Genomic DNA, 19,282 nt, shown 5'->3' on the forward strand with positions numbered 1-19,282 from the left:
TAGGAAGGATTGAATCAATATGAATTTTGAGTATAGTTCCAGTTAACCTTCCTTATAGTGCAACATCTAAAATCTGACGCTGTCACAGACTTGACTCATGGCTGTAGTGTTTGTCTGAAGAGCTCCAAAAAAAGTTCAAGTGCTAACGAAGAAACTCAAACTTTACATCGTTTTGACATCAGGGACACCTAGACTACAAAATATAGTGTACTCTAGTTGAAAAGGTGTTGTCCTTGTCTTATAAGGTGTACAATTGAGTGTACTACGATGTTTTAGACACCATCTCTAAGCACGGTGGTGTTTTTGTATTTTTTACACATAATGCAGCTATGGTAAAGAGGGCTCAAACATTGTGAAGTTGAAGGGGCTACCTCATCACCTAGATCATTTTATATTTTGTAGATTATGTTAGCTTTTTCAGTGTGTTTACAGCTTTTTCACAAGAAATACAGTCAGTTATCATGTGTAGGTAAGAGTTCCTGGCTGGAAGAGTACAAGAGGCTCTGCTACCACACTCCCACCGTGTGTTCCGAAGTGCTCACAGACCACTCTCACCAAGTGTTACACGTCAGTTTTGCGCACAACGGCACCATGTTTGCCACCTCCTCTAAAGATGGTTATATAATAGTGAGTCATCATTTTACAGACTGGCACTACTTCAATGTTGAATTTAGATTTTCTGGTGTGCTGCCCCTTAATATAACTACCAATTAGGGTCTCGACTTATAAAAACACTATTTTAATTCTCTCTAAGCTCTTTTTGTGAAACCATAATAATGGAATGTCTTGTAAATATACAGAACAATGGTGTGATCCCAAGACTTTTTGAATCTGTTTCTAAAAGAGTAACACCATAGCAACTAAGAAATCTTTCTGTTTTCTAATGGTCACTGGTGTTAAGAATCAAAATCAGATTTTATTCACTGTTAAATAATATCTCGTATTACAATAGGTTTCGTTATTGGTACATAAAAATACTAAAACTAGGTTAAGATATCTAAACAATCAGAATTTAAAAATTCATCAGTAGTGTACAAGTCTTTAGAAATAAGTCACTTAGAAATAGCAATTTTAAACTTATTAACCCATTAGCCTACTTCTATGAGACCATCTCGCCGCTAGCGCTATGCACAGTAAAATACTTTGACGAAACCATCTCGCCACCAAGTAGTTCGCCTATTTCTCACAAGATGTCAGCACCATTCAGTCCTAACTTCGTTTCTGTGTTCTATGCAATAATGGGAATTGAATAATTTAACTTTACAGCTTGGCAACACTGCAGTTGGGGAAGGGGAATATAAACAGACGATCGGAACAAGTAAACAGCTGACTCGAGTAAACAAACTAAGTGTGTGTACAATGGCGCGACATGGAGCTTTACGTAGTAGTGAAATTGATCGTTATATTGACAATGACGGATTTATTTTAAGTGAATCTGATGGTGAAATCGGTTCTAATCATGTGGAAGAAGAGTGGAGGGTTGATGGTGATGAAGAATTCAGCGACGGTGAGTCTGACAATGCCCTCTCAGATATTGATTTTGAAGAGATGGACGTAGGCCTAAACAATGTCGATGATCCTATGAATGATTTACATTTACAGAATGTTGAAGACGTTATTAGCAGTGTGGCTTCTGGTGTAACTGGATTATGGAATTTTCCAATATGGAATGACGAGCCAAACGAACCTAAAAATATTGTGTTTTTCCAAAAAAAGATTTTTATTTTTAAATTAACTTACAATTAACCAAAATTAACATTAACTTACTATTTTTAAGTCGACAATATTTGTTTACTTAAAAACATTGTAATAATAAATAATTGTCAGTAAAAAAATAAAAAGTGTTTATTTTGTAATTAACATAAAATTAACACAAATTAACAAAATTTAAAAAATTAACATTAACTTTTTAATTTTTTTTTTTTTTTGTGAAAAATATAGTTTAGGATGCTTTTATTAAATATCCCAAGTTTTATTAAAATCTAAACAGTACAACTAGAGTAATGGAATTTTAAGTAAAAATTCTCCATTTTGGGCCAAATTAATTGGATTTACTGTGGAGTTGAGAGGCTGGAAATAATAGTAGGCCAATGGGTTAATAGGCTGATTCTTAACTAACATTGGCAACTTGTTAAACATCTTAAACTATTGGTAGCTAAAGCTCTTATGGCTTTTATCAAGTCTTATTCTAGGCAAGACCAAGTTAGACTCATACCTAGTCTCATATTCATGTATTGAACTCTGACTGTCAAATTTATGTATATTTTCTCTAATATGTTGAGTTAAATTGTTATAAATAATAGGGAAGCAAGGGTTATAATATTCAAGTTTGTAAAACTGACTCAACAGGAATCATTGTAACCAAGTCCAGCTACAATTCTTATTGCTTTTTTCTGCCATAGAAAGAGTTTTTTTGCAGAACTTAATTACCCCTAGTCTTATTCCATAATTTAAATGAGTATTAAAAAGGCCAAAATTTGTCATTAACAGTACATTTAAACTTACAGTAGGTTTTAACTTATGCAACAGGTAGTTTATTCTTCCTAATTTCTTAAAAATATTATTTACATGTACATCCCACTTTAATGTGGTGTCAATATGTATAACTAAAAGTTTGACATGTTTGGCAAAGTCACTCATTAATAACTAAACTATTTGCTAAAAACCAAATTTTTGACAATTCAATTGCACTAGATAATTTACCTTTAAAGTTATCTGAATTATTACCCGAACAGAGTAACGTTGTGTCATCAGCGTATAATACAGAAAAGGTAGGTACATTTTAATATTTAATGAAAAAGGAGTTAAAATTGCTGTAAGAATTATTGTTCACCACTGGAAGACATTTTTTATTTTGATTTGTCTTCAGTTCAAACTGAACCAGAGCATCAAAATGAAGTCCTAAAATAAGCAGGGACAAATCAGTGTCGCTTTATATTAAATAGTAGTATCTATGCTGTTTGATAGTAATATTCATACACATTAGTACATGAAACCAATTGGTCTCAGTTTGGAATTTTTATGGTGAATGTAATGGACAGGTCTGGGAGTCGAACTATCCAGCAACGGAGAAGTACAACCACGACATGAAGAACTTCAGCTGGAAGTACACACAGTTCTCTCAGTTCAACCAGTCGGACACTCTGCTGCTTGTGTCAGGTGTGCATTTCGGCACACCAAACAGCACATCTGGCGAGATAGCCGTATTCTCACTCACAGGTTAGTTGCATTTCTCACTCTGTCTTAGTTAGAGTAAGGTTGTAATGCTTAACTAAATTTTACTGAAAATGGTTGTCCTTGAAAATGTTCGTAGTGTAGTTGGAAATACCATTGTTTTAGCACAGTTGTTTTATTAAGTATCCCATCTTTTCTAGCTTTAATATTTTTAACAGTTAAAAAATGTAAATTATATTTTTTATTGCTTATTTTTAGGATTTTTCAAAATACTATTGTTTATTTAATTTTTATCTTGTGATACTTATATTTTTATTTTTATTGAAAAAATCATCTTACAGAAAGTACCTCTTAAATAAAGACAAATCTACTAACCACTTCTACAGTTATTAGGTTTTGTTGTTATTTTATGAGTTACTAAATGTCAACTGAAACATTATCTAATCAGACCTACACCATTTATTATTATTTAGCAAAGTTAATACAACTATAGAGAGATTGTTATGATTGTATCAAGAACTTAAATATTTACCAGTTGCAGTGTTTTGTTTAATGTATGATAAACTATCAATGAAACTATTGTTTGTTGTTTCACAATAATTACAATTATAAAGTTGTATAAGCGACATGTAAATTAGTTTTAATGGAAATCCGATAGGTATTTTCAGTTCTGGTCATAACCAGAACCAAAAAAAGATTTTTCTTTTTTCAGATGGTCCAGCTGAAAAAAGAAGGGCATGTGGTTTAACATTTTCATATGGGGGAAAACTCAAGGTTTTTTCACTGCACCCTCTATATGCATAATCAAAATACACTAAAGGAAGTGTTCTTTATAAAGTGTAAAACTACAATTTACCATGGTATTGCTACTCCCAAGCAAGTCAATACTGAATTCAAAAACAAAGGCTCTTCAGACATAGTAGTAGCAATCATATAGTAAAAGTTGTATTGATTTATTTATGCAGATCACTGTTTCAACATGACAACTCTGACTGTTGCTATCATAGCCTGACCTTACAGATGGGTTCCAGCTACAGTGTCGAGTTGTGAACAAACCTTATGATATATTCGGGACGTGGTACAGTGATCAACACTTGCTGTCCGGAGATCTCTACTGGCTGGCTCACATGGTCAGCACGACAGGGCTGTGGCTCAACAAGGCTTCACAGGTTAGCACACATTCAGTCTGAGCAAACCTAACGATATATTCGGGACGTGGTACAGTGATCAACACTTGCTGTCCGGAGATCTCTACTGGCTGGCTCACATGGTCAGCACGACAGGGCTGTGGCTCAACAAGGCTTCACAGGTTAGCACACATTCAGTCTGAACAAACCTAACGATATATTCGGGACGTGGTACATTGATTAACACTTGCTGTCCGGAGATCTCTACTGGCTGGCTCACATGGTCAGCACGACAGGGCTGTGGCTCAACAAGGCTTCACAGGTTAGCACACATTCAGTCTGAGAACAAACCTAACGATATATTCGGGACATGGTACAGTGATCAACACTTGCTGTCTGGAGATCTCTACTGGCTGGCTCACATGGTCAGCACGACAGGGCTGTGGCTCAACAAGGCTTCACAGGTTAGCACACATTCAGTCTGAGCAAACCTAACGATATATTCGGGACATGGTACAGTGATCAACACTTGCTGTCCGGAGATCTCTACTGGCTGGCTCACATGGTCAGCACGACAGGGCTGTGGCTCAACAAGGCTTCACAGGTTAGCACACATTCAGTCTGAGCAAACCTAACGATATATTCGGGACATGGTACAGTGATCAACACTTGCTGTCCGGAGATCTTTACTGGCTGGCTCACATGGTTAGCACAACAGGACTGTGGCTCAACAATTTTGACTACTTTTTCAAAATAATTTTTGTATCTTAAGTATGTTATATTGTTTGTATTAAAATTTCCCTTACTAAATATTACAGTTAGTTTAGTATTTAAAAATATTGCTGATATCCCAATATGAAAAATTACTAATCTGTCTCAATATCTGTTGCAATAAACAGAATACTGTCAGCTGTTACCTTAAACTATTATGCGTACGTTTCATTTAATTTATCCGTTTTACAAATCATACAGTCAGTTCCAGTCCATAGCAGGAACAGCTGGTGGTCAGAGCGATATAACAACATTGCCTTAAATTTCATTGGACTATTTTCATGCGGGTTACACTAGTTCGATCATATTTTATTTTGGCAATAAAATACTTTGGATTTAAAAATGTTCAAACACGAATTTCTGATCATTTGTTTATTATTGTACTTCAGGAAACTGCTTCCGAACACACGCCGATACTGAGCCAGCTGTTCCGTTTCTATAACACCAATGCCAGCTCCATCAGAGCCATCATGGTAGCCAACTGTCTGACCAGTGAGTCGCCTGTGCCTCCCACCTGCGCTGAAGTCAGCCCTCCACCACCACCTGCCACAGAGCGAGGCAATCCCCTCTCCCACCGTGATATCAATCGCAGGTCGGCCAGTTTCCGATGCAACATGCATGTGGATGACGCCCCGCCTAGTGATCAACAGAGGTATTCCAGACTTAACATGTCTAAACTCGCACCTAGCTGGTTGTGTTCATTTTAACAGAATGTATTTGCCTACCTCTGTATTAATCTAATTTAAATTGAGTGGTAGTGCTTTGAGATCTGAAACTAGTTTCCTGTGTACAGAACTATCATAGTGATTGTTAACCAAAGGTTGTGCATTTACAGTTAAATTTCCTTTGTTACTTAAATATTTGTCTTTATAACATAGTTGTATTTTTTTATGAGTATATTTCGAAAAATATATTTTTACCATTTATTTATAGTTCAAGTTTAACTGTTCTTGAAGAATTGATGCAAGGTTAGTTTTAACTAATGTCAAAGTTCAGAAAACCAAGTTTCTACTAAAAAATTCTGCCTTAAAATATTTGATTTATTGTAATTTAACATGTAAAAAACACACTAAAGTGGGATATTTCGCCCCACCGTACACTTTGTCAGTCACAGAAAGATTCAGTAATTGAAGTGTCCAGTGTTGGTTGCAAAATTGCAGGGTAAAGAAGTTGCAGAAACAAATAGTTGCACTTTCACTTTTACACTATATTAACACAGAATAATATACCTGCACAATTTATGTCACTAGTTCTTTAATAAGCATGCAGGGAATGAAGGGGTTGACTCCTTGACTGCCACAGCCGTGTTAACAAATTTCGTACAGCTGCTTCACTACACGATGCGTGACAACTATAAAATGGTATACATTGCCCTCTAGTAGTGTTTATTTGAACTACTATAAATCCACAGTAGTGCTGTTTAATTGCTACTACACTCTTGATGCTTAGCTAAGGAACTATCTTGGAAGCACATGGAGAAGTTTTACCTGGACATTAGAAACAAAACGTTATTGTTTTCTAGGTTTAGTAATTGCAGTTTTTTTTTTATGTTCTATTTTAAGTACGTTTTAGTTGGTATGGCAGAAATTAGTTGTAATAACTATAAGGACGTTTTATTAATTTTAGATTTGTCTGGATGTTGACTCAATTTATCAATCATAACCTGACATGATGATTCAGGAGGTTCTAATGGCGGTTTGGTAAATAATATGGCTAAAGTTGATCATGATGGGCAAGAAACATTCTGCATTTGTACTGACTGTGGAGCAGCTCTGAGCACGGCAGATAAACTTGGCAGCAGCCTTTAACAGCTGCATTGAAAACTCAACACTTAAAGGATTAAACATGAAGATTTTTGGATTAGGTGGCTTTCTAAATTTTGTTCGGATTGGTGTCTAATTGGGAAGGGCTTTTTCTTACTCAAGTTGTTAAACAATTATTAAAAGAAGTGATATTGTGGGTGACTGAGACATGAGAAAGATGTAAGATAAAACTGTCACCTAACACTCAGCCACCTGTGCGATCACAAGGGTTGTCTTAATATTTAATCAAATGTTAAGCAACATAAAATTAGAAGAAATTGGTCATGTGAAATATAGTCGCCAAAACAGATTTCTACCTCATTAGTTCTTCAGTACATTTCATAGTTCAGGCATTTTACCTATCCCTGTCCGAATGGTAAAATGAACATTTTTAATTATGAAAGAGTCAAATTCCTCCTGTGACAGATCCGGAAATGTGCAGAAATATTTTCTGAATCAGCATTTGTTTTATGATCACAATAGATTCAACGAGCCTTCTGAAGTAATCATTCAAAGGGTTCATTTCCAGATACAATTACTCGCTGGCCAGTGAAATGGGAAAAATAAAGTTTTCAGGTCAGTGATATTGGACCAGACCAAGGAAATATCAATCTGAGTTGTTCATGACTAATTATTTTTTGGCCGAGACTGGTTGTGGTATTGTTTGATTACTCACAGTTGACAGCTGTGGTGATGAATCACTGTTGCTTGGTGTGGCAGGCCGGACCTGGGTACTAACAATGGTTTCATGGTCTTTGCTTTCACAACCACTCACTAGCCTCCAACTATCCCCTTTACTAAATCAATCATCCCAAGTCAAGATGCAGATCAATATCACTAACTGTTATATCACTAAGTTATCATGATCACGATTCAAACATAATCAAAAAGACCAAAACCAGTACTCAAAGCCGAACAGTGTCAGCTGCACATACCATCAGGTCATCTTGACCCCCATGGCTAGCAAGAAGCTCTGATACTTAGGGAAGACACCCACCAACTCCAACAGTAATCTCCCTCAGTTTATTAGACCTATTGACTTACCCTTGTACCCCAAAATCTCGACATTTGCGGTTAGTGATGTGCCACTCCTGTACATCCTTAAGGTTACTCAGATTTAAGTGACACATCGGTTTTTGCTGTACCCAGTGTAGGTTCAACTGGAACATATAAACCAGCCAGAAGTGATCCCTGCTGGGCCCATTATAATGTGCAAAATCTTTTACAGCAACAGTGAAATTGTGATACTTCTTAATAATCTATCAATATATAAATTATGGAAATATGTATAATGTCTACATTGTACAGTTTTTGATAATCAATCGTGAATTAGTCATTTCAGAAGGATATTCTAAACCATTACGTTAATGCTCTAATAACATCTGGTAGTATGACGGTTGTTTGGAAAGTAAATAAATAGCTGAGATCTCTGATTGCCGAACAGGGAAATATGTGGCGCGATCTAAGTGGTGCTGTTAGCTAAATTCGGTACATATCTGGATATGATATTCTCTCTAAACTGGTGTTCAAAATAGCTACCAAAATTAAATCTCTGAATTTCTTTTCATAAATAAATTGCAACTACTGGAATTTAATTGTGAATTTTGTTATGTACACAGAGAAGAAATTGTGTTCTGTGTGAGGTATACTGAAGTACCCGAACTCTTGACTGATGAATTCAAAACAAATATAATGAGACAAGATATAAAGTTATACTATCCAGTACCACAAAAAGATAACAGAGTTTATTAGACCACATAGTCGCTGGTGATGAAACGAGGTTTTGTATGTCGATGTTGAACAAATAAAACAATCACTGGAGTGTGTATACATCTTATTGCTGTAAAAACTGTTGTGATTCGTTACATGCATAGACGGCATAATTTTCAAGTGTACTGAAAAATTTATTAGTGAAAAGCTACGATAAGTGCATAAATATACATGTTATAAATGTTAAGAAATAGTTTTAAAATTGTTCTTTTAAATGTGTATAATATGAAAGTTGTAAAAGGTATATGTAATATTTTATTTGTTAAAGCAACTTACTTTCAGAATGACCCTCGTACTTCCAATTTACCTTATTGTAGTGCAAATGAACAATGTTAAAATTGACTTCAAATGGAGATTTGTTTGTATGTTTGAACAGTTCTGAAGGGGAAGGCCAGTCTTCAGCAATCTGCTACAACACTGACTACCGGATGTTTGAGAGGCAGTGGCAACAATCTCATGATTCGGATAGTGATGGTAATTCTAACTTTTGTTCTTTCTTTCTCTATTATTGTGTTGAATGTAGCTTACCAAGAAGTACTTCCCTACCGTGTTATACATAATAATCTATAAAAATATTTCTGGCCACTATTTGTAAATTTAAAAACATTCTCTTTGTGAAATCTTTACATGTACAAGGTATTGAAACTATTTTATGTAAGAAGCTCAAATCTGTATCTCATACATAATGTTACATACAAGTTCTGATGTTTGCTTTTTCCGGTTCCAAAGCCTAATTTTATTTTTTTCAAAACATATTTTTTTACTTTTAATGCTCCAGGATTGTTTAATGTGATTTCTAGTAAAATAAAACACATTCACCCTTTGTGATCGGCATTAAACTTATATGATTATCCTCTCAGACCACTTGGTAACAAGGGTGGCCTTAGCTGTTCTCTGCATCAGGTGGTCAGGTCATTGATTTATGACCATGTCCTGTCCCTCAGCTTGGCAGGCCACTAAGTGTGGTCCACTGTATTGCTCAGTTATGAAAATCCACTCCTTATCCAGTTGTGGCTGGAAAATGCTGTAATTTCTTGGTGAAATAAGTAACTAAATTAATATTTCTCTGTTTGCAGCACATGCTATATATAGCAAACATTATTCAGAATTGTTCATCCAACTGTCAGTGTCACAGTAGCTGCTACAGTGTAACCTATCTACTTATTAAAATACTAGTGCATTTGCTGGAGACAAAGCTTAAAATATGGAAACGAGATCATTCTCTGTTGATACTAGAGACCTTTTTGAGACTGATTGTATATTTACTATATAAATAAAAATACTTTTAAAATGGATCAACCTGTAACTTAAATTACATATAACTTGGTTCGTTTAAAACCAGCTAATAAGTAACCAATTGATAAAGTTTCAACCCTAAAGCTAATAAACTTTGTAAATTATTTTAGAATTTCATTTAAATCTCAGAAATTTAAAAAGTTGAAGGTCAAATACTGCCATTTAAATCCAAGTAAAGTGACAGCAAGCACCGAGTGGTGACTCAGAACACAGCTGGCCACTTGCAGTGGCTCGGCGAGCTAAAGAACAACCAACTGAACAAGAGATAAGGTTTTGGGCCTCCCGATCACAAAGGGTAAAATGGTTTTTTAGATACACTCTTTTCTTGTATGTTTTGTTTGCATGATTGTGAGTGCTTTCTAAAAGTTGTTGAATTAAATAATGTACATCAACTGTATTTCTTAGTTATATTTTAACACCTTTTATGAATTTTTCCAATAAGTCTTTTTTTCTACATTCGTGACTTAAATATTTATAGAGTTCTTAATTATAGTATTCTAAATAATAAATTATTTAAATAGCTGTACAATTTTTCTTTGCGTTTTGTTTTACTTTGTTAGTTTTTTGTGATGTGCATCCTTCATCGGACTTTTACCTATTGAATGTTCTAATTTATTTCTTAATTATATAGTTTGGTTTTGTTTGTAATTTCTTTTTTATTAGTAATACAATGTTTTATTTATTATAAAAGTTTTTAATGTTTTATGGATTGGTGTTGTTTAATTGTTTTGTATTAATTGTGAATTCTGTTAATGTGTGAATAAAATCGTTTTTAAATCAAATGTAAATGTAAACATGTGTGTAAAATCAACAAATCAAAAACTGTTGTCAGGTTGTAGTAGCGATGAAGTGGAAGTAGAATCGGAAGTCTCCGACATGTCTGTAGAGGGAGATGAGGAAGATCTTGCCCAGATGCCAGAGAAGTACTTGATATTTACTACCGGCTCAAAAACGTACTCACCTCACCAAATTGGTAAGATCAATAGATTCTGTTACTCGTTCTTTTGATCCATTTTTAATCCAAATAAATTAAAGGAATATGCATTGAAGATATGAATTTGGTTTAATATGCTCTTATTACTGGCAGGATTGAAAAGGATAAAACCAGTGACGTTGCCGCCCGTGTTAGCTCCTGGGATTACACTCCAGGATCGGCTGGCAGAGAGACGAGAGAGGCGGCAACGTGAGAGAGAGAGGGAAGATGCAGGGTTCCCGCCTCGTGTAGATCCGGATTGGCTTGACTATGCTGCCGTTGCTGACCGATTCGATACTATAGATCACGTCATAGACCTCCACGGCCATATCATCGGCATGGGCTTGTCACCTGATCATCGGTTTGTGTTGAAAATTACCAGTGATTTTAATACTATTAAATGTTTTGCAATATTATAAATGGATTAATTTCTTGTGATTGTTCTGTCCTTAATGTTAAAAAATTAGTTTTTACCCTATTCTAAAGTTAAATTTTCGAGGAAATAATTGACCAATCTGAAATAGGTTTAAAAACAAGATATTTCAACCTCTTCAACTGAATTTTCCAAAACGAATAAGTTTGCATTGCCGGTATATTAACAAATTGTACTATTTCTGGAAACATTTTGCGACTAACCCTTAACCCTATAAGTGGCGGTCATTTGTGGTCTCAGTGGCCACTCAGTTTTTGGGTAAATTGCCATGATCGTTAAACTTATTTTTAGAAAATATTATCTAAGTGATAACCTAGCAACATTATATATTTTTGTTTTCCTTATGAACTATAGAATAAGAATAAATATAATATTTGGTGCCTTACCATTATTTTCAGATTAATATCACTGTAGATGTGTACAAATTTTTTTTAGAAAAAATAATATTTAAGTTCTACTGTCCGTCACTTTGAAACTACTGGAGCTACAAAATAATTTCAAATTCACAGAATATACACAATTTTATTCTAAACAAATTACTTCTTATACATTTCTTTCTATTTACAAGAACAAAAAAGTTAGATGGGAAAAACTAAATCTATGTATAAACTGGGTTTTTTATTCTCCCGAGTCACTAGAAGGGGCTTGTCCTTTCCTCCCAGTAGTGTAGGGCCTATAATAGTATAATAGTGGCTTAGTTTGTCATAGCACAGTATATTTCGTAAATATAAAACAGGAATTGTCTTATCGCAAACCCCTCCCCATCCTCAGACAGAGGTCAAAGTCGAGCGATCTAGTAGATAACGTGACTACAAATTCTCTCCGCCCGTTCAGCTGGTGCGCCGCATTCTTGTACTTTTCGTGCCGAAGTGTCTGTCGAGTGCGTCGCTTTGTTGTACTTCCGTGTTTTACTGTGTGTGTAATAGATTAGTGATGGGTGACACAATGAGAATTTGGGATTTACCCAGGAGCGAAGAGGGGGCCATTCGTTTTTTACAAGATCATGACTAGTTGCCTACATCTAAAATATGCGTTGCGGTCGGCAGTTGCTGCTAAAGGCGGAAATCCACTAGACTCACTCATCCTTGATATTGCTGCTTTCTGGGCGTCACAGGAAACCCATTAACAATTAATAATCATTGTAAGTTTGTAATTGAAGAGTTGCTTTTTCGTTCTATAATGTTTTTTTTTCTATAAATTTATTTGTTTGTGTTCCTCATACTGGTGTAGTCTGTATAATCCCAAAGTACCCCAACATTTTCCATGACGAACGAATAACCTAAACATTTACTGGTAACACAAACAACGCGATAAACAATAATATACTGACAATAACAGTACGCAAAGTCGCCAAACAAAACAGTGACGAGACGAGTAGACAGCTGTTCTCTCGTCTGCCGCCAGGTCAAACGAAAACCGTCGGAATCATTTAAGCCAGCAAACATTAGTAACATGAATATACACTATACTATATGATATGTATAGGAAATTTCATGGAGAATACGATAGTTCAAACTAGGCCTAAAAATAATTGACGGTTGCGGAGCAACGGCCTTAAATGTGAAGCGATGGCTGTGACGGCGCTTGCCACTTCGCGGCGGCGTGAATCATACGTCTCACATGGCGCTTGCCACTTAGAGGGTTAAGGTAACAGAGAAATAATAATGGAACCCTGAGGAACACCGTATTTTACAATATTTAATAAAGAAGCGATTTTATTTGGTTAATTGTTTTTTGTATGACCAATTTCAACATACTGCTTCCTATTAAATATGATTTAAACAACTTTAGGGCTTATTTATTGTAATATTGTTTAATATATTTAACAAATTACAATGTGATAAATTATCAAAGTCTCCACTGAAGCCCAAAAATATACCAACTGTATCGTCTCCTTTTTTTTCAGATTTATCAATTGAAGTTACAAAGTCATTTAGTGCTGTCACAGTGGACTTTCCTGGGCAAAAGCCATATTGTACCTTATGAACACAGTTATTTGTTTCCAGATAATGTAATAATTTTTTATATATAACACTGACTCTACAATTCTGATCAGTTCCCCATAAATTGACGTAGATTGAGATGGACTATCCCAAACACTTCGAACAAAAAAATAACATTCTGGAAAATAAACATTTTGTTTGTTGGATATCGATAGAACAGTCAATAATCTTAATATTTTATGTAGATACCAAAATGTACTGAATTGCCAAAGATAGTTTAGTTTGTTAGTGGATAAAAGAATGTATGTTACCTCTATGAGATGGACATAAAGCAATGAGAACACATAAAATAAGGCAAACATTGAGTAAAGGAAACAGGATTTTTCGGACATTTGCCATCGTTCAGTGAAACAAGAAATCAGTAACACTACGTTTCGAGATCTGCAATCTGATCTCTTCTTCAGGTAAAGAACTAACCTAATACATAATTACAAACTAGGTTAAAATTAACAAATCTTACCAAAGCGTTGTGGCACGCCTAAGTCAGGAATCACAACCTACATGTTGTTTGTCAACTTCACTAACTCTATAAACATGCACTTAATAAAAAACTATACAAAACACTTATCATTAAAACTTAACTACGGAATACTAACAGGTCACAATACGTCTTCATTCGTCTACTAACCACCTACGACTGACCAGAGGGACTAGCCAATGGTAATCGTTACGGCAGACTAAAACAAGATGGCGGAGATAAAAAGGAAGGGGGACAGGAATGGACCCTTTCGTTATTACTGGTTTATGCGAGATGAACTTCTTAAAACCATATTGTGACTCCGCATTGGTTTATTACAAATATCTGATCCGTTTGATACTTTTGGTTTTCTCTTTAGTTCATTTTTTAGAATTGCCAACCAAAGCGGCCTAATCTCGACTGATGGTTGACTGATTGGTTGGTCTGCCAATTTAATGTATTTTGCCTCAATTAATTTCCTTTTGAAGAAATGTGGTTCCCGATGTATTATGTTGGCTTCATCCCAATTCATATGATGGTCTTCGGACCAACAATGGTGTGCAATTTTTGATTTTTCTGTGAGACCCTTTCTCGTGTTTTCTTTGTGCTCTTTTATCCTTACGTTTAGTGGTCTTTTTGTCTCGCCTACGTATTCATATGGTCCTAATTTCGCCTCAATAAAGAAGTGTTTCTTTCTTTCTTTTCCCTATTGCAACTACATTTTATACTGTAAACACAGTTTTTGGAATCCTGTGTGCCATTTTTTGGTTTTGTTTTTACGAGACTTTGTCTAAGAGTGTTGTGTGTTTTAAACGTGGTTCTAATGTTGAGAAATCAGTAAGTAACACTATGTTTTCTTGTTTCACTGAACGATGGCAAATGTCCGGAAAAATCCTGTTTCCTTTACAATCCTTCCATCGTCAAAAATAACCTTCAAACAAAAACATTGAGTGTTATTGGCTAAATCGTGTCAATTTTGTTAAAATTTTCATTGCATCAAGCATTTACTGTCTGCAAATCATGCACAGTACTTATTTTTGTAAGTTGAAGGAAACTTGGTTAAGTCTCAAAACTGGGACCAATATTATAACCTACCGTAAGAAGCTGCAATTAAGATGGTTCCCACTATAGCCATGATATCGAAGGCTTCCTCCCAAGTTCCTGAGAATGATGTACAATTACAAAATTAATTTAAAAATTAAGAACACAAATTAGTTGTAATTTAAATAATAACAGTCCTCTTAAATTGCCATTTACTAGGCATTAAGTAGTTCATTGTGTTTTTCAGTAGTAGTTCACAACTTAATAAAAAAATACCTTGTGCTAGCTGCTTATTTCGGCAACTAAAATTGCCAAATTAAGTCCTGCAAGGTGGGGTTGAGGAGGTGAAATGAGGTAAAACATGTAACATGTCAATGGATTTTCAGTGACTAAGAGAGCCTTTCTCACTCCAAAAATCTTCTCCACAGAAAACTAAATATATTAATAATTTAAAAATTTACTCCAATATCTCGAGTTTTCCAAGTATTTCATATTTCCAAGATATGATTATTGCAAATGTTCAAAAACTTGCTTTACTTTAAACCCATTACTCAGCAATATTAAACTTTAATCGAAATGCCATTATCTATTCTCTCTTCCTCCCCCTCTGACAGCTTGTGAAAAGCAAGTTATGGTACAGATATATATTCTAGGACATATCGGTGGGAGTAAGTAAGAAGTTTAATATGAATCTGTGTATTATTCCAGATTTCTGTATGTAAATAGTCGACCTTGGCCAAGTGGCTATCGCATCAAAAACCCACTGGACCCGCCTCCAATCGCTCAAGAGATAGACATCCATGTGATAGACCTGGTCACCCTGAAGGAGGTGGGGACGATGTTACGAGCGCACAAGGCCTACACACCCAACAACGAGTGCTTCTTCATCTTCCTAGATGTCTGTGACCATTATGTGGCCAGGTAAACTGTAGGGAACTAGATAGATAAACCTTTCTGAGGGTTAAATCATTCAATTTTTCACTAATTACGTTTACGTTTTTGCAACAGAAAGCCACTTTATACACATTTATTTTATTAGGTTTCTGAGATTCAGAGTTGCCCTTCCAAGTAAAGTACTTAATAATAAATTTTTATTTTTATAAAATGTATTGGTGTGGCTGAAGAAAGTAAAAAAAAACTCAATCTTTATATTAAATTGCTAGATTTCTGCTAGGTACAAGAACTCTGTGAGCTACCTTAAACATAGCCTACATTTAGCCTACATTTAGAGCCTAATATCACAATATCTGATCCTAATCGTTGACCAACTAACAGTGGAGCGGAAGACAAACACGGCTACTTGTGGGACCGACATTACGGCGTCTGCCTGGCTAAGTACCCTCATACAGACGTGGTCAACTCTGTAGCGTTCAACCCTCGAGACAACGGCATGCTGGTCACCACGTCTGACGACTACACTGTCAAGGTATGGCGGTCGCGTGCCACTCTGGAGCCCCTGGTGGGCGTCAGTCGTACCAACCATCTACCTCGCGCGGTCAAGGGACATCAGAAGAACCCACGCGGTAACATGAAGAAGTGCGTCACTCTGTAAAGTCAAGCGCGATCACACCGCAGATATTTTTAGAAACACTAAGTTCTTTCACCATGACTTTGTTTTAAAATGATATCTAGGAGAGTTTCAATTTATTTCATAATCGGAATTGTTCTAACCAGACATTTTTGGACCTATCTGTAAGGTCAAAATTTAAATGCTTTCTTTTGTAAGAAATCGTGTGCGATCTTTCTTAGAACGATAAAATAATTAATTTGTATATTATTTATTTTATACACTAGTATATTTATAGTTATACAATGATATTTTTATTTAATCATTGCATGTCTGACCACTGTACACCTGGGTTTGCCAAGGAATGTTCTAAGTAAAGCTTAATAGATATTATTGTTCAAACATTTCCTTATTACTTTATTTTTTTATTATTAAAAAGATTTTTAATTTGGTTTTGAACTTAACATTCAATTTGAAATTCATGATCTTCATTGATAAATCTGAATGTTTATAATTGAAAATACTTAATCATAGGCTGCTATATAGTACATCTAATGGAGTATTATTTTGTTTGTGATTTACACTTATGTTCATCTATTATTCTACATTGAAATCTATTTTTAATTTCTATTATTTTAATTATGGTTGTTATATAATGTTTAAAAATTGTAAAACTATACTTTAATCTGTGAATATTGATAACAATTTTATATTGTAAAGAAAAGATCATAATTTATTACTTATGCATTAGTTAATAAGTGCATGTTTTATTACAATAAAGTTTGAATTGAATTTTTTTCACAACTTGGCAGCAATGTTCCCACATATTTTGAGGATGTTATACTCCATCACTAACAATGAAATGATTCAAAATCCCTGTATATGAAGACAAGTTGTATTAGCAGGACATTAGCACAAGTCATTACATCAGAGAACGCAAACAACAAATAACTATAGATTGTTGACTACTTTTAGAATGATGGTCTCTATAACACAATAGAAAGAAAAAGTAAGCTTATTTCTCAGATATTCGATATTTCAATAGATTTAAATTGTTAGTTTGTTATCAATTACTTGTGCGCTAATTCTACTCCTTTTTTATTGCAGTTGCAGTTATAATTTTAGAAATTGAGTTTTTATAGATTGTTTAACTCTCATCTCAAAATGAATTATTTTTAGCAGTATAGAGCTTTTGTTTTAAGAATGAATCCGTTTCTGAACAATACATTTTCAAATATATTTATTTCAGAATCAAATAAAATGTTGAAAAAAATCTGAGATATCAAGAATAATGGATTATTAAAAATCAAGTTTTGTTATTAGAAACTGACATTTGTCTATTTACAAAAGACCAAGTTTAATTATTTTTTCTGATGAGACAAGTCTTGGAAATTAATTACTTTGATACGATTATAATTTTAAGAAACTTCAAAATAAAAATTTAGTAAGCAGTGATTAAATAAAATTCTTAACCCTGCGTTAATAGCCTCTGATTTGTTTCAGTGCTGGATACTTCCACATTACTTTTTAATCTATTGTCAATCTACATTATATTTCTTTGTAGCTGACTTTTCCATTAAAATGGATTGAAGTTTTTCTGAAATGGGGTCAGTGGACGGGTTTTGTTTGGGTTCTGATTTCACAATGCATATTATTTTTACATGTACTACTAGGTAGGAGTAAACCACACCATGTGTAACAGGCTTTGCTAAAGTTACATACAAAATTTTAATTCTATAGCTCGTTTTATTTTGATTCTCAAGGTATCCTGTAGATAGGTAATTACACTAAGTAGATACTCAGTTAAAATACATATAGGAACATGTCCATCGTAAAACACTCTCATGGATCGCTTAATTCGCTCATGAGATATACAGTGGAAAGCGAGCTCCTATGCAGATAGACAGGCACAAGAGTTGTGTGAGAACTCTAGTGATAGTTCAGCAAAGTATACAACATTTCTAGTTTATAGCTCAATTAGTACTCAAGATACCATCCTGAGCTGTAGGCTTTATTAATGCTCAACCATTATCTTTTATATAAACAAATATGCAAATGAGGTTTAGTGGTAGAGAGGGCTTTACAGAGCCCTAATTCCACCTCTTTAATAAAAGCACTTTTTATTTCATAAACTGATACAACGGAGTATCAAAGGGTCTGATATAATGGAACAAAAGTCTTACAACCAATCAACCTAATATCAAATGTGAAAATTTTTTAACATTTTACTCAAGTCTGTTTACACATTATTGTTGATTATATAATTTTTTTGTTGTCATCATGGTTAACCTAAGACCAATGTAACAATGTTCACTAACACTCAGCCAAATTCCATGGAGTGACATGCATGATCATCGAACTCAGTGTTTCTCAAATAGAAAGAAAGCTTCACACAAAATTTCAAGTCTATAGGTCAAGTCTGTTTGTTTTCTAGATGTACATACAAACAGGCAAATATAAATTAAATTTATTTAACCCCCTCACGTCTTAGGCTTCCCTATTGCTCAACCAACAAGGTAGGAGACTAATGTAAAACTGTTCGCTAACGCTCAGCCAAATCCTATAAAGTGACATGCACCATCATCAAATTTGCTTGTATAGAAATGATGAGAATAGATCAGTTTGTTCTTGATATATCGTGAGGTCAAACAGATAGAAATGGAATTTTTCCAGCCAATTTTTCATGTTTTATGTGTATAACACTGGGTTATGCGTGTCACAACGCTGTGGTATGTTTTGTTTACTTTAACTTAGATTGTAGTCATGCATTAGTTTAGTCATTTACCTGAAGAAGAGATCAGATTGCAGATCTCAAAACGTAGTGTTACTGATTGTATTCTATCACAGAACGATGGTAAATGTCCGGAAAAATCCTGTTTCCTTCACAATCCTTCCTTTGTCAAAAACGGAACTTCCAACAAAGGACAG

The 19,282-nt window shown here is 34.6% G+C and overlaps 1 protein-coding gene across 1 annotated transcript in view; it reads left to right on the forward strand.

Moving 5' to 3' along the window:
- LOC124364619 (F-box/WD repeat-containing protein 5) overlaps positions 1–17,809 on the forward strand; it is a 37,568-nt gene extending 19,759 nt beyond the window's left edge. Inside the window, exons 3-11 of the mRNA XM_046820231.1 lie at positions 470–627; positions 3,042–3,219; positions 4,195–4,343; positions 5,462–5,724; positions 9,021–9,118; positions 10,773–10,913; positions 11,028–11,274; positions 15,556–15,768; positions 16,123–17,809. Coding sequence (XP_046676187.1) covers positions 470–627; positions 3,042–3,219; positions 4,195–4,343; positions 5,462–5,724; positions 9,021–9,118; positions 10,773–10,913; positions 11,028–11,274; positions 15,556–15,768; positions 16,123–16,399 — 1,724 coding nt within the window. The 3' untranslated portion in view covers positions 16,400–17,809. The remainder of the gene's footprint in view (positions 1–469; positions 628–3,041; positions 3,220–4,194; positions 4,344–5,461; positions 5,725–9,020; positions 9,119–10,772; positions 10,914–11,027; positions 11,275–15,555; positions 15,769–16,122) is intronic.
- The last annotated feature ends 1,473 nt before the right edge of the window (positions 17,810–19,282 follow it).

This window comes from Homalodisca vitripennis, chromosome 6 (assembly GCF_021130785.1).
Source record: "Homalodisca vitripennis isolate AUS2020 chromosome 6, UT_GWSS_2.1, whole genome shotgun sequence".
NCBI lineage: Eukaryota > Metazoa > Arthropoda > Insecta > Hemiptera > Cicadellidae > Homalodisca > Homalodisca vitripennis.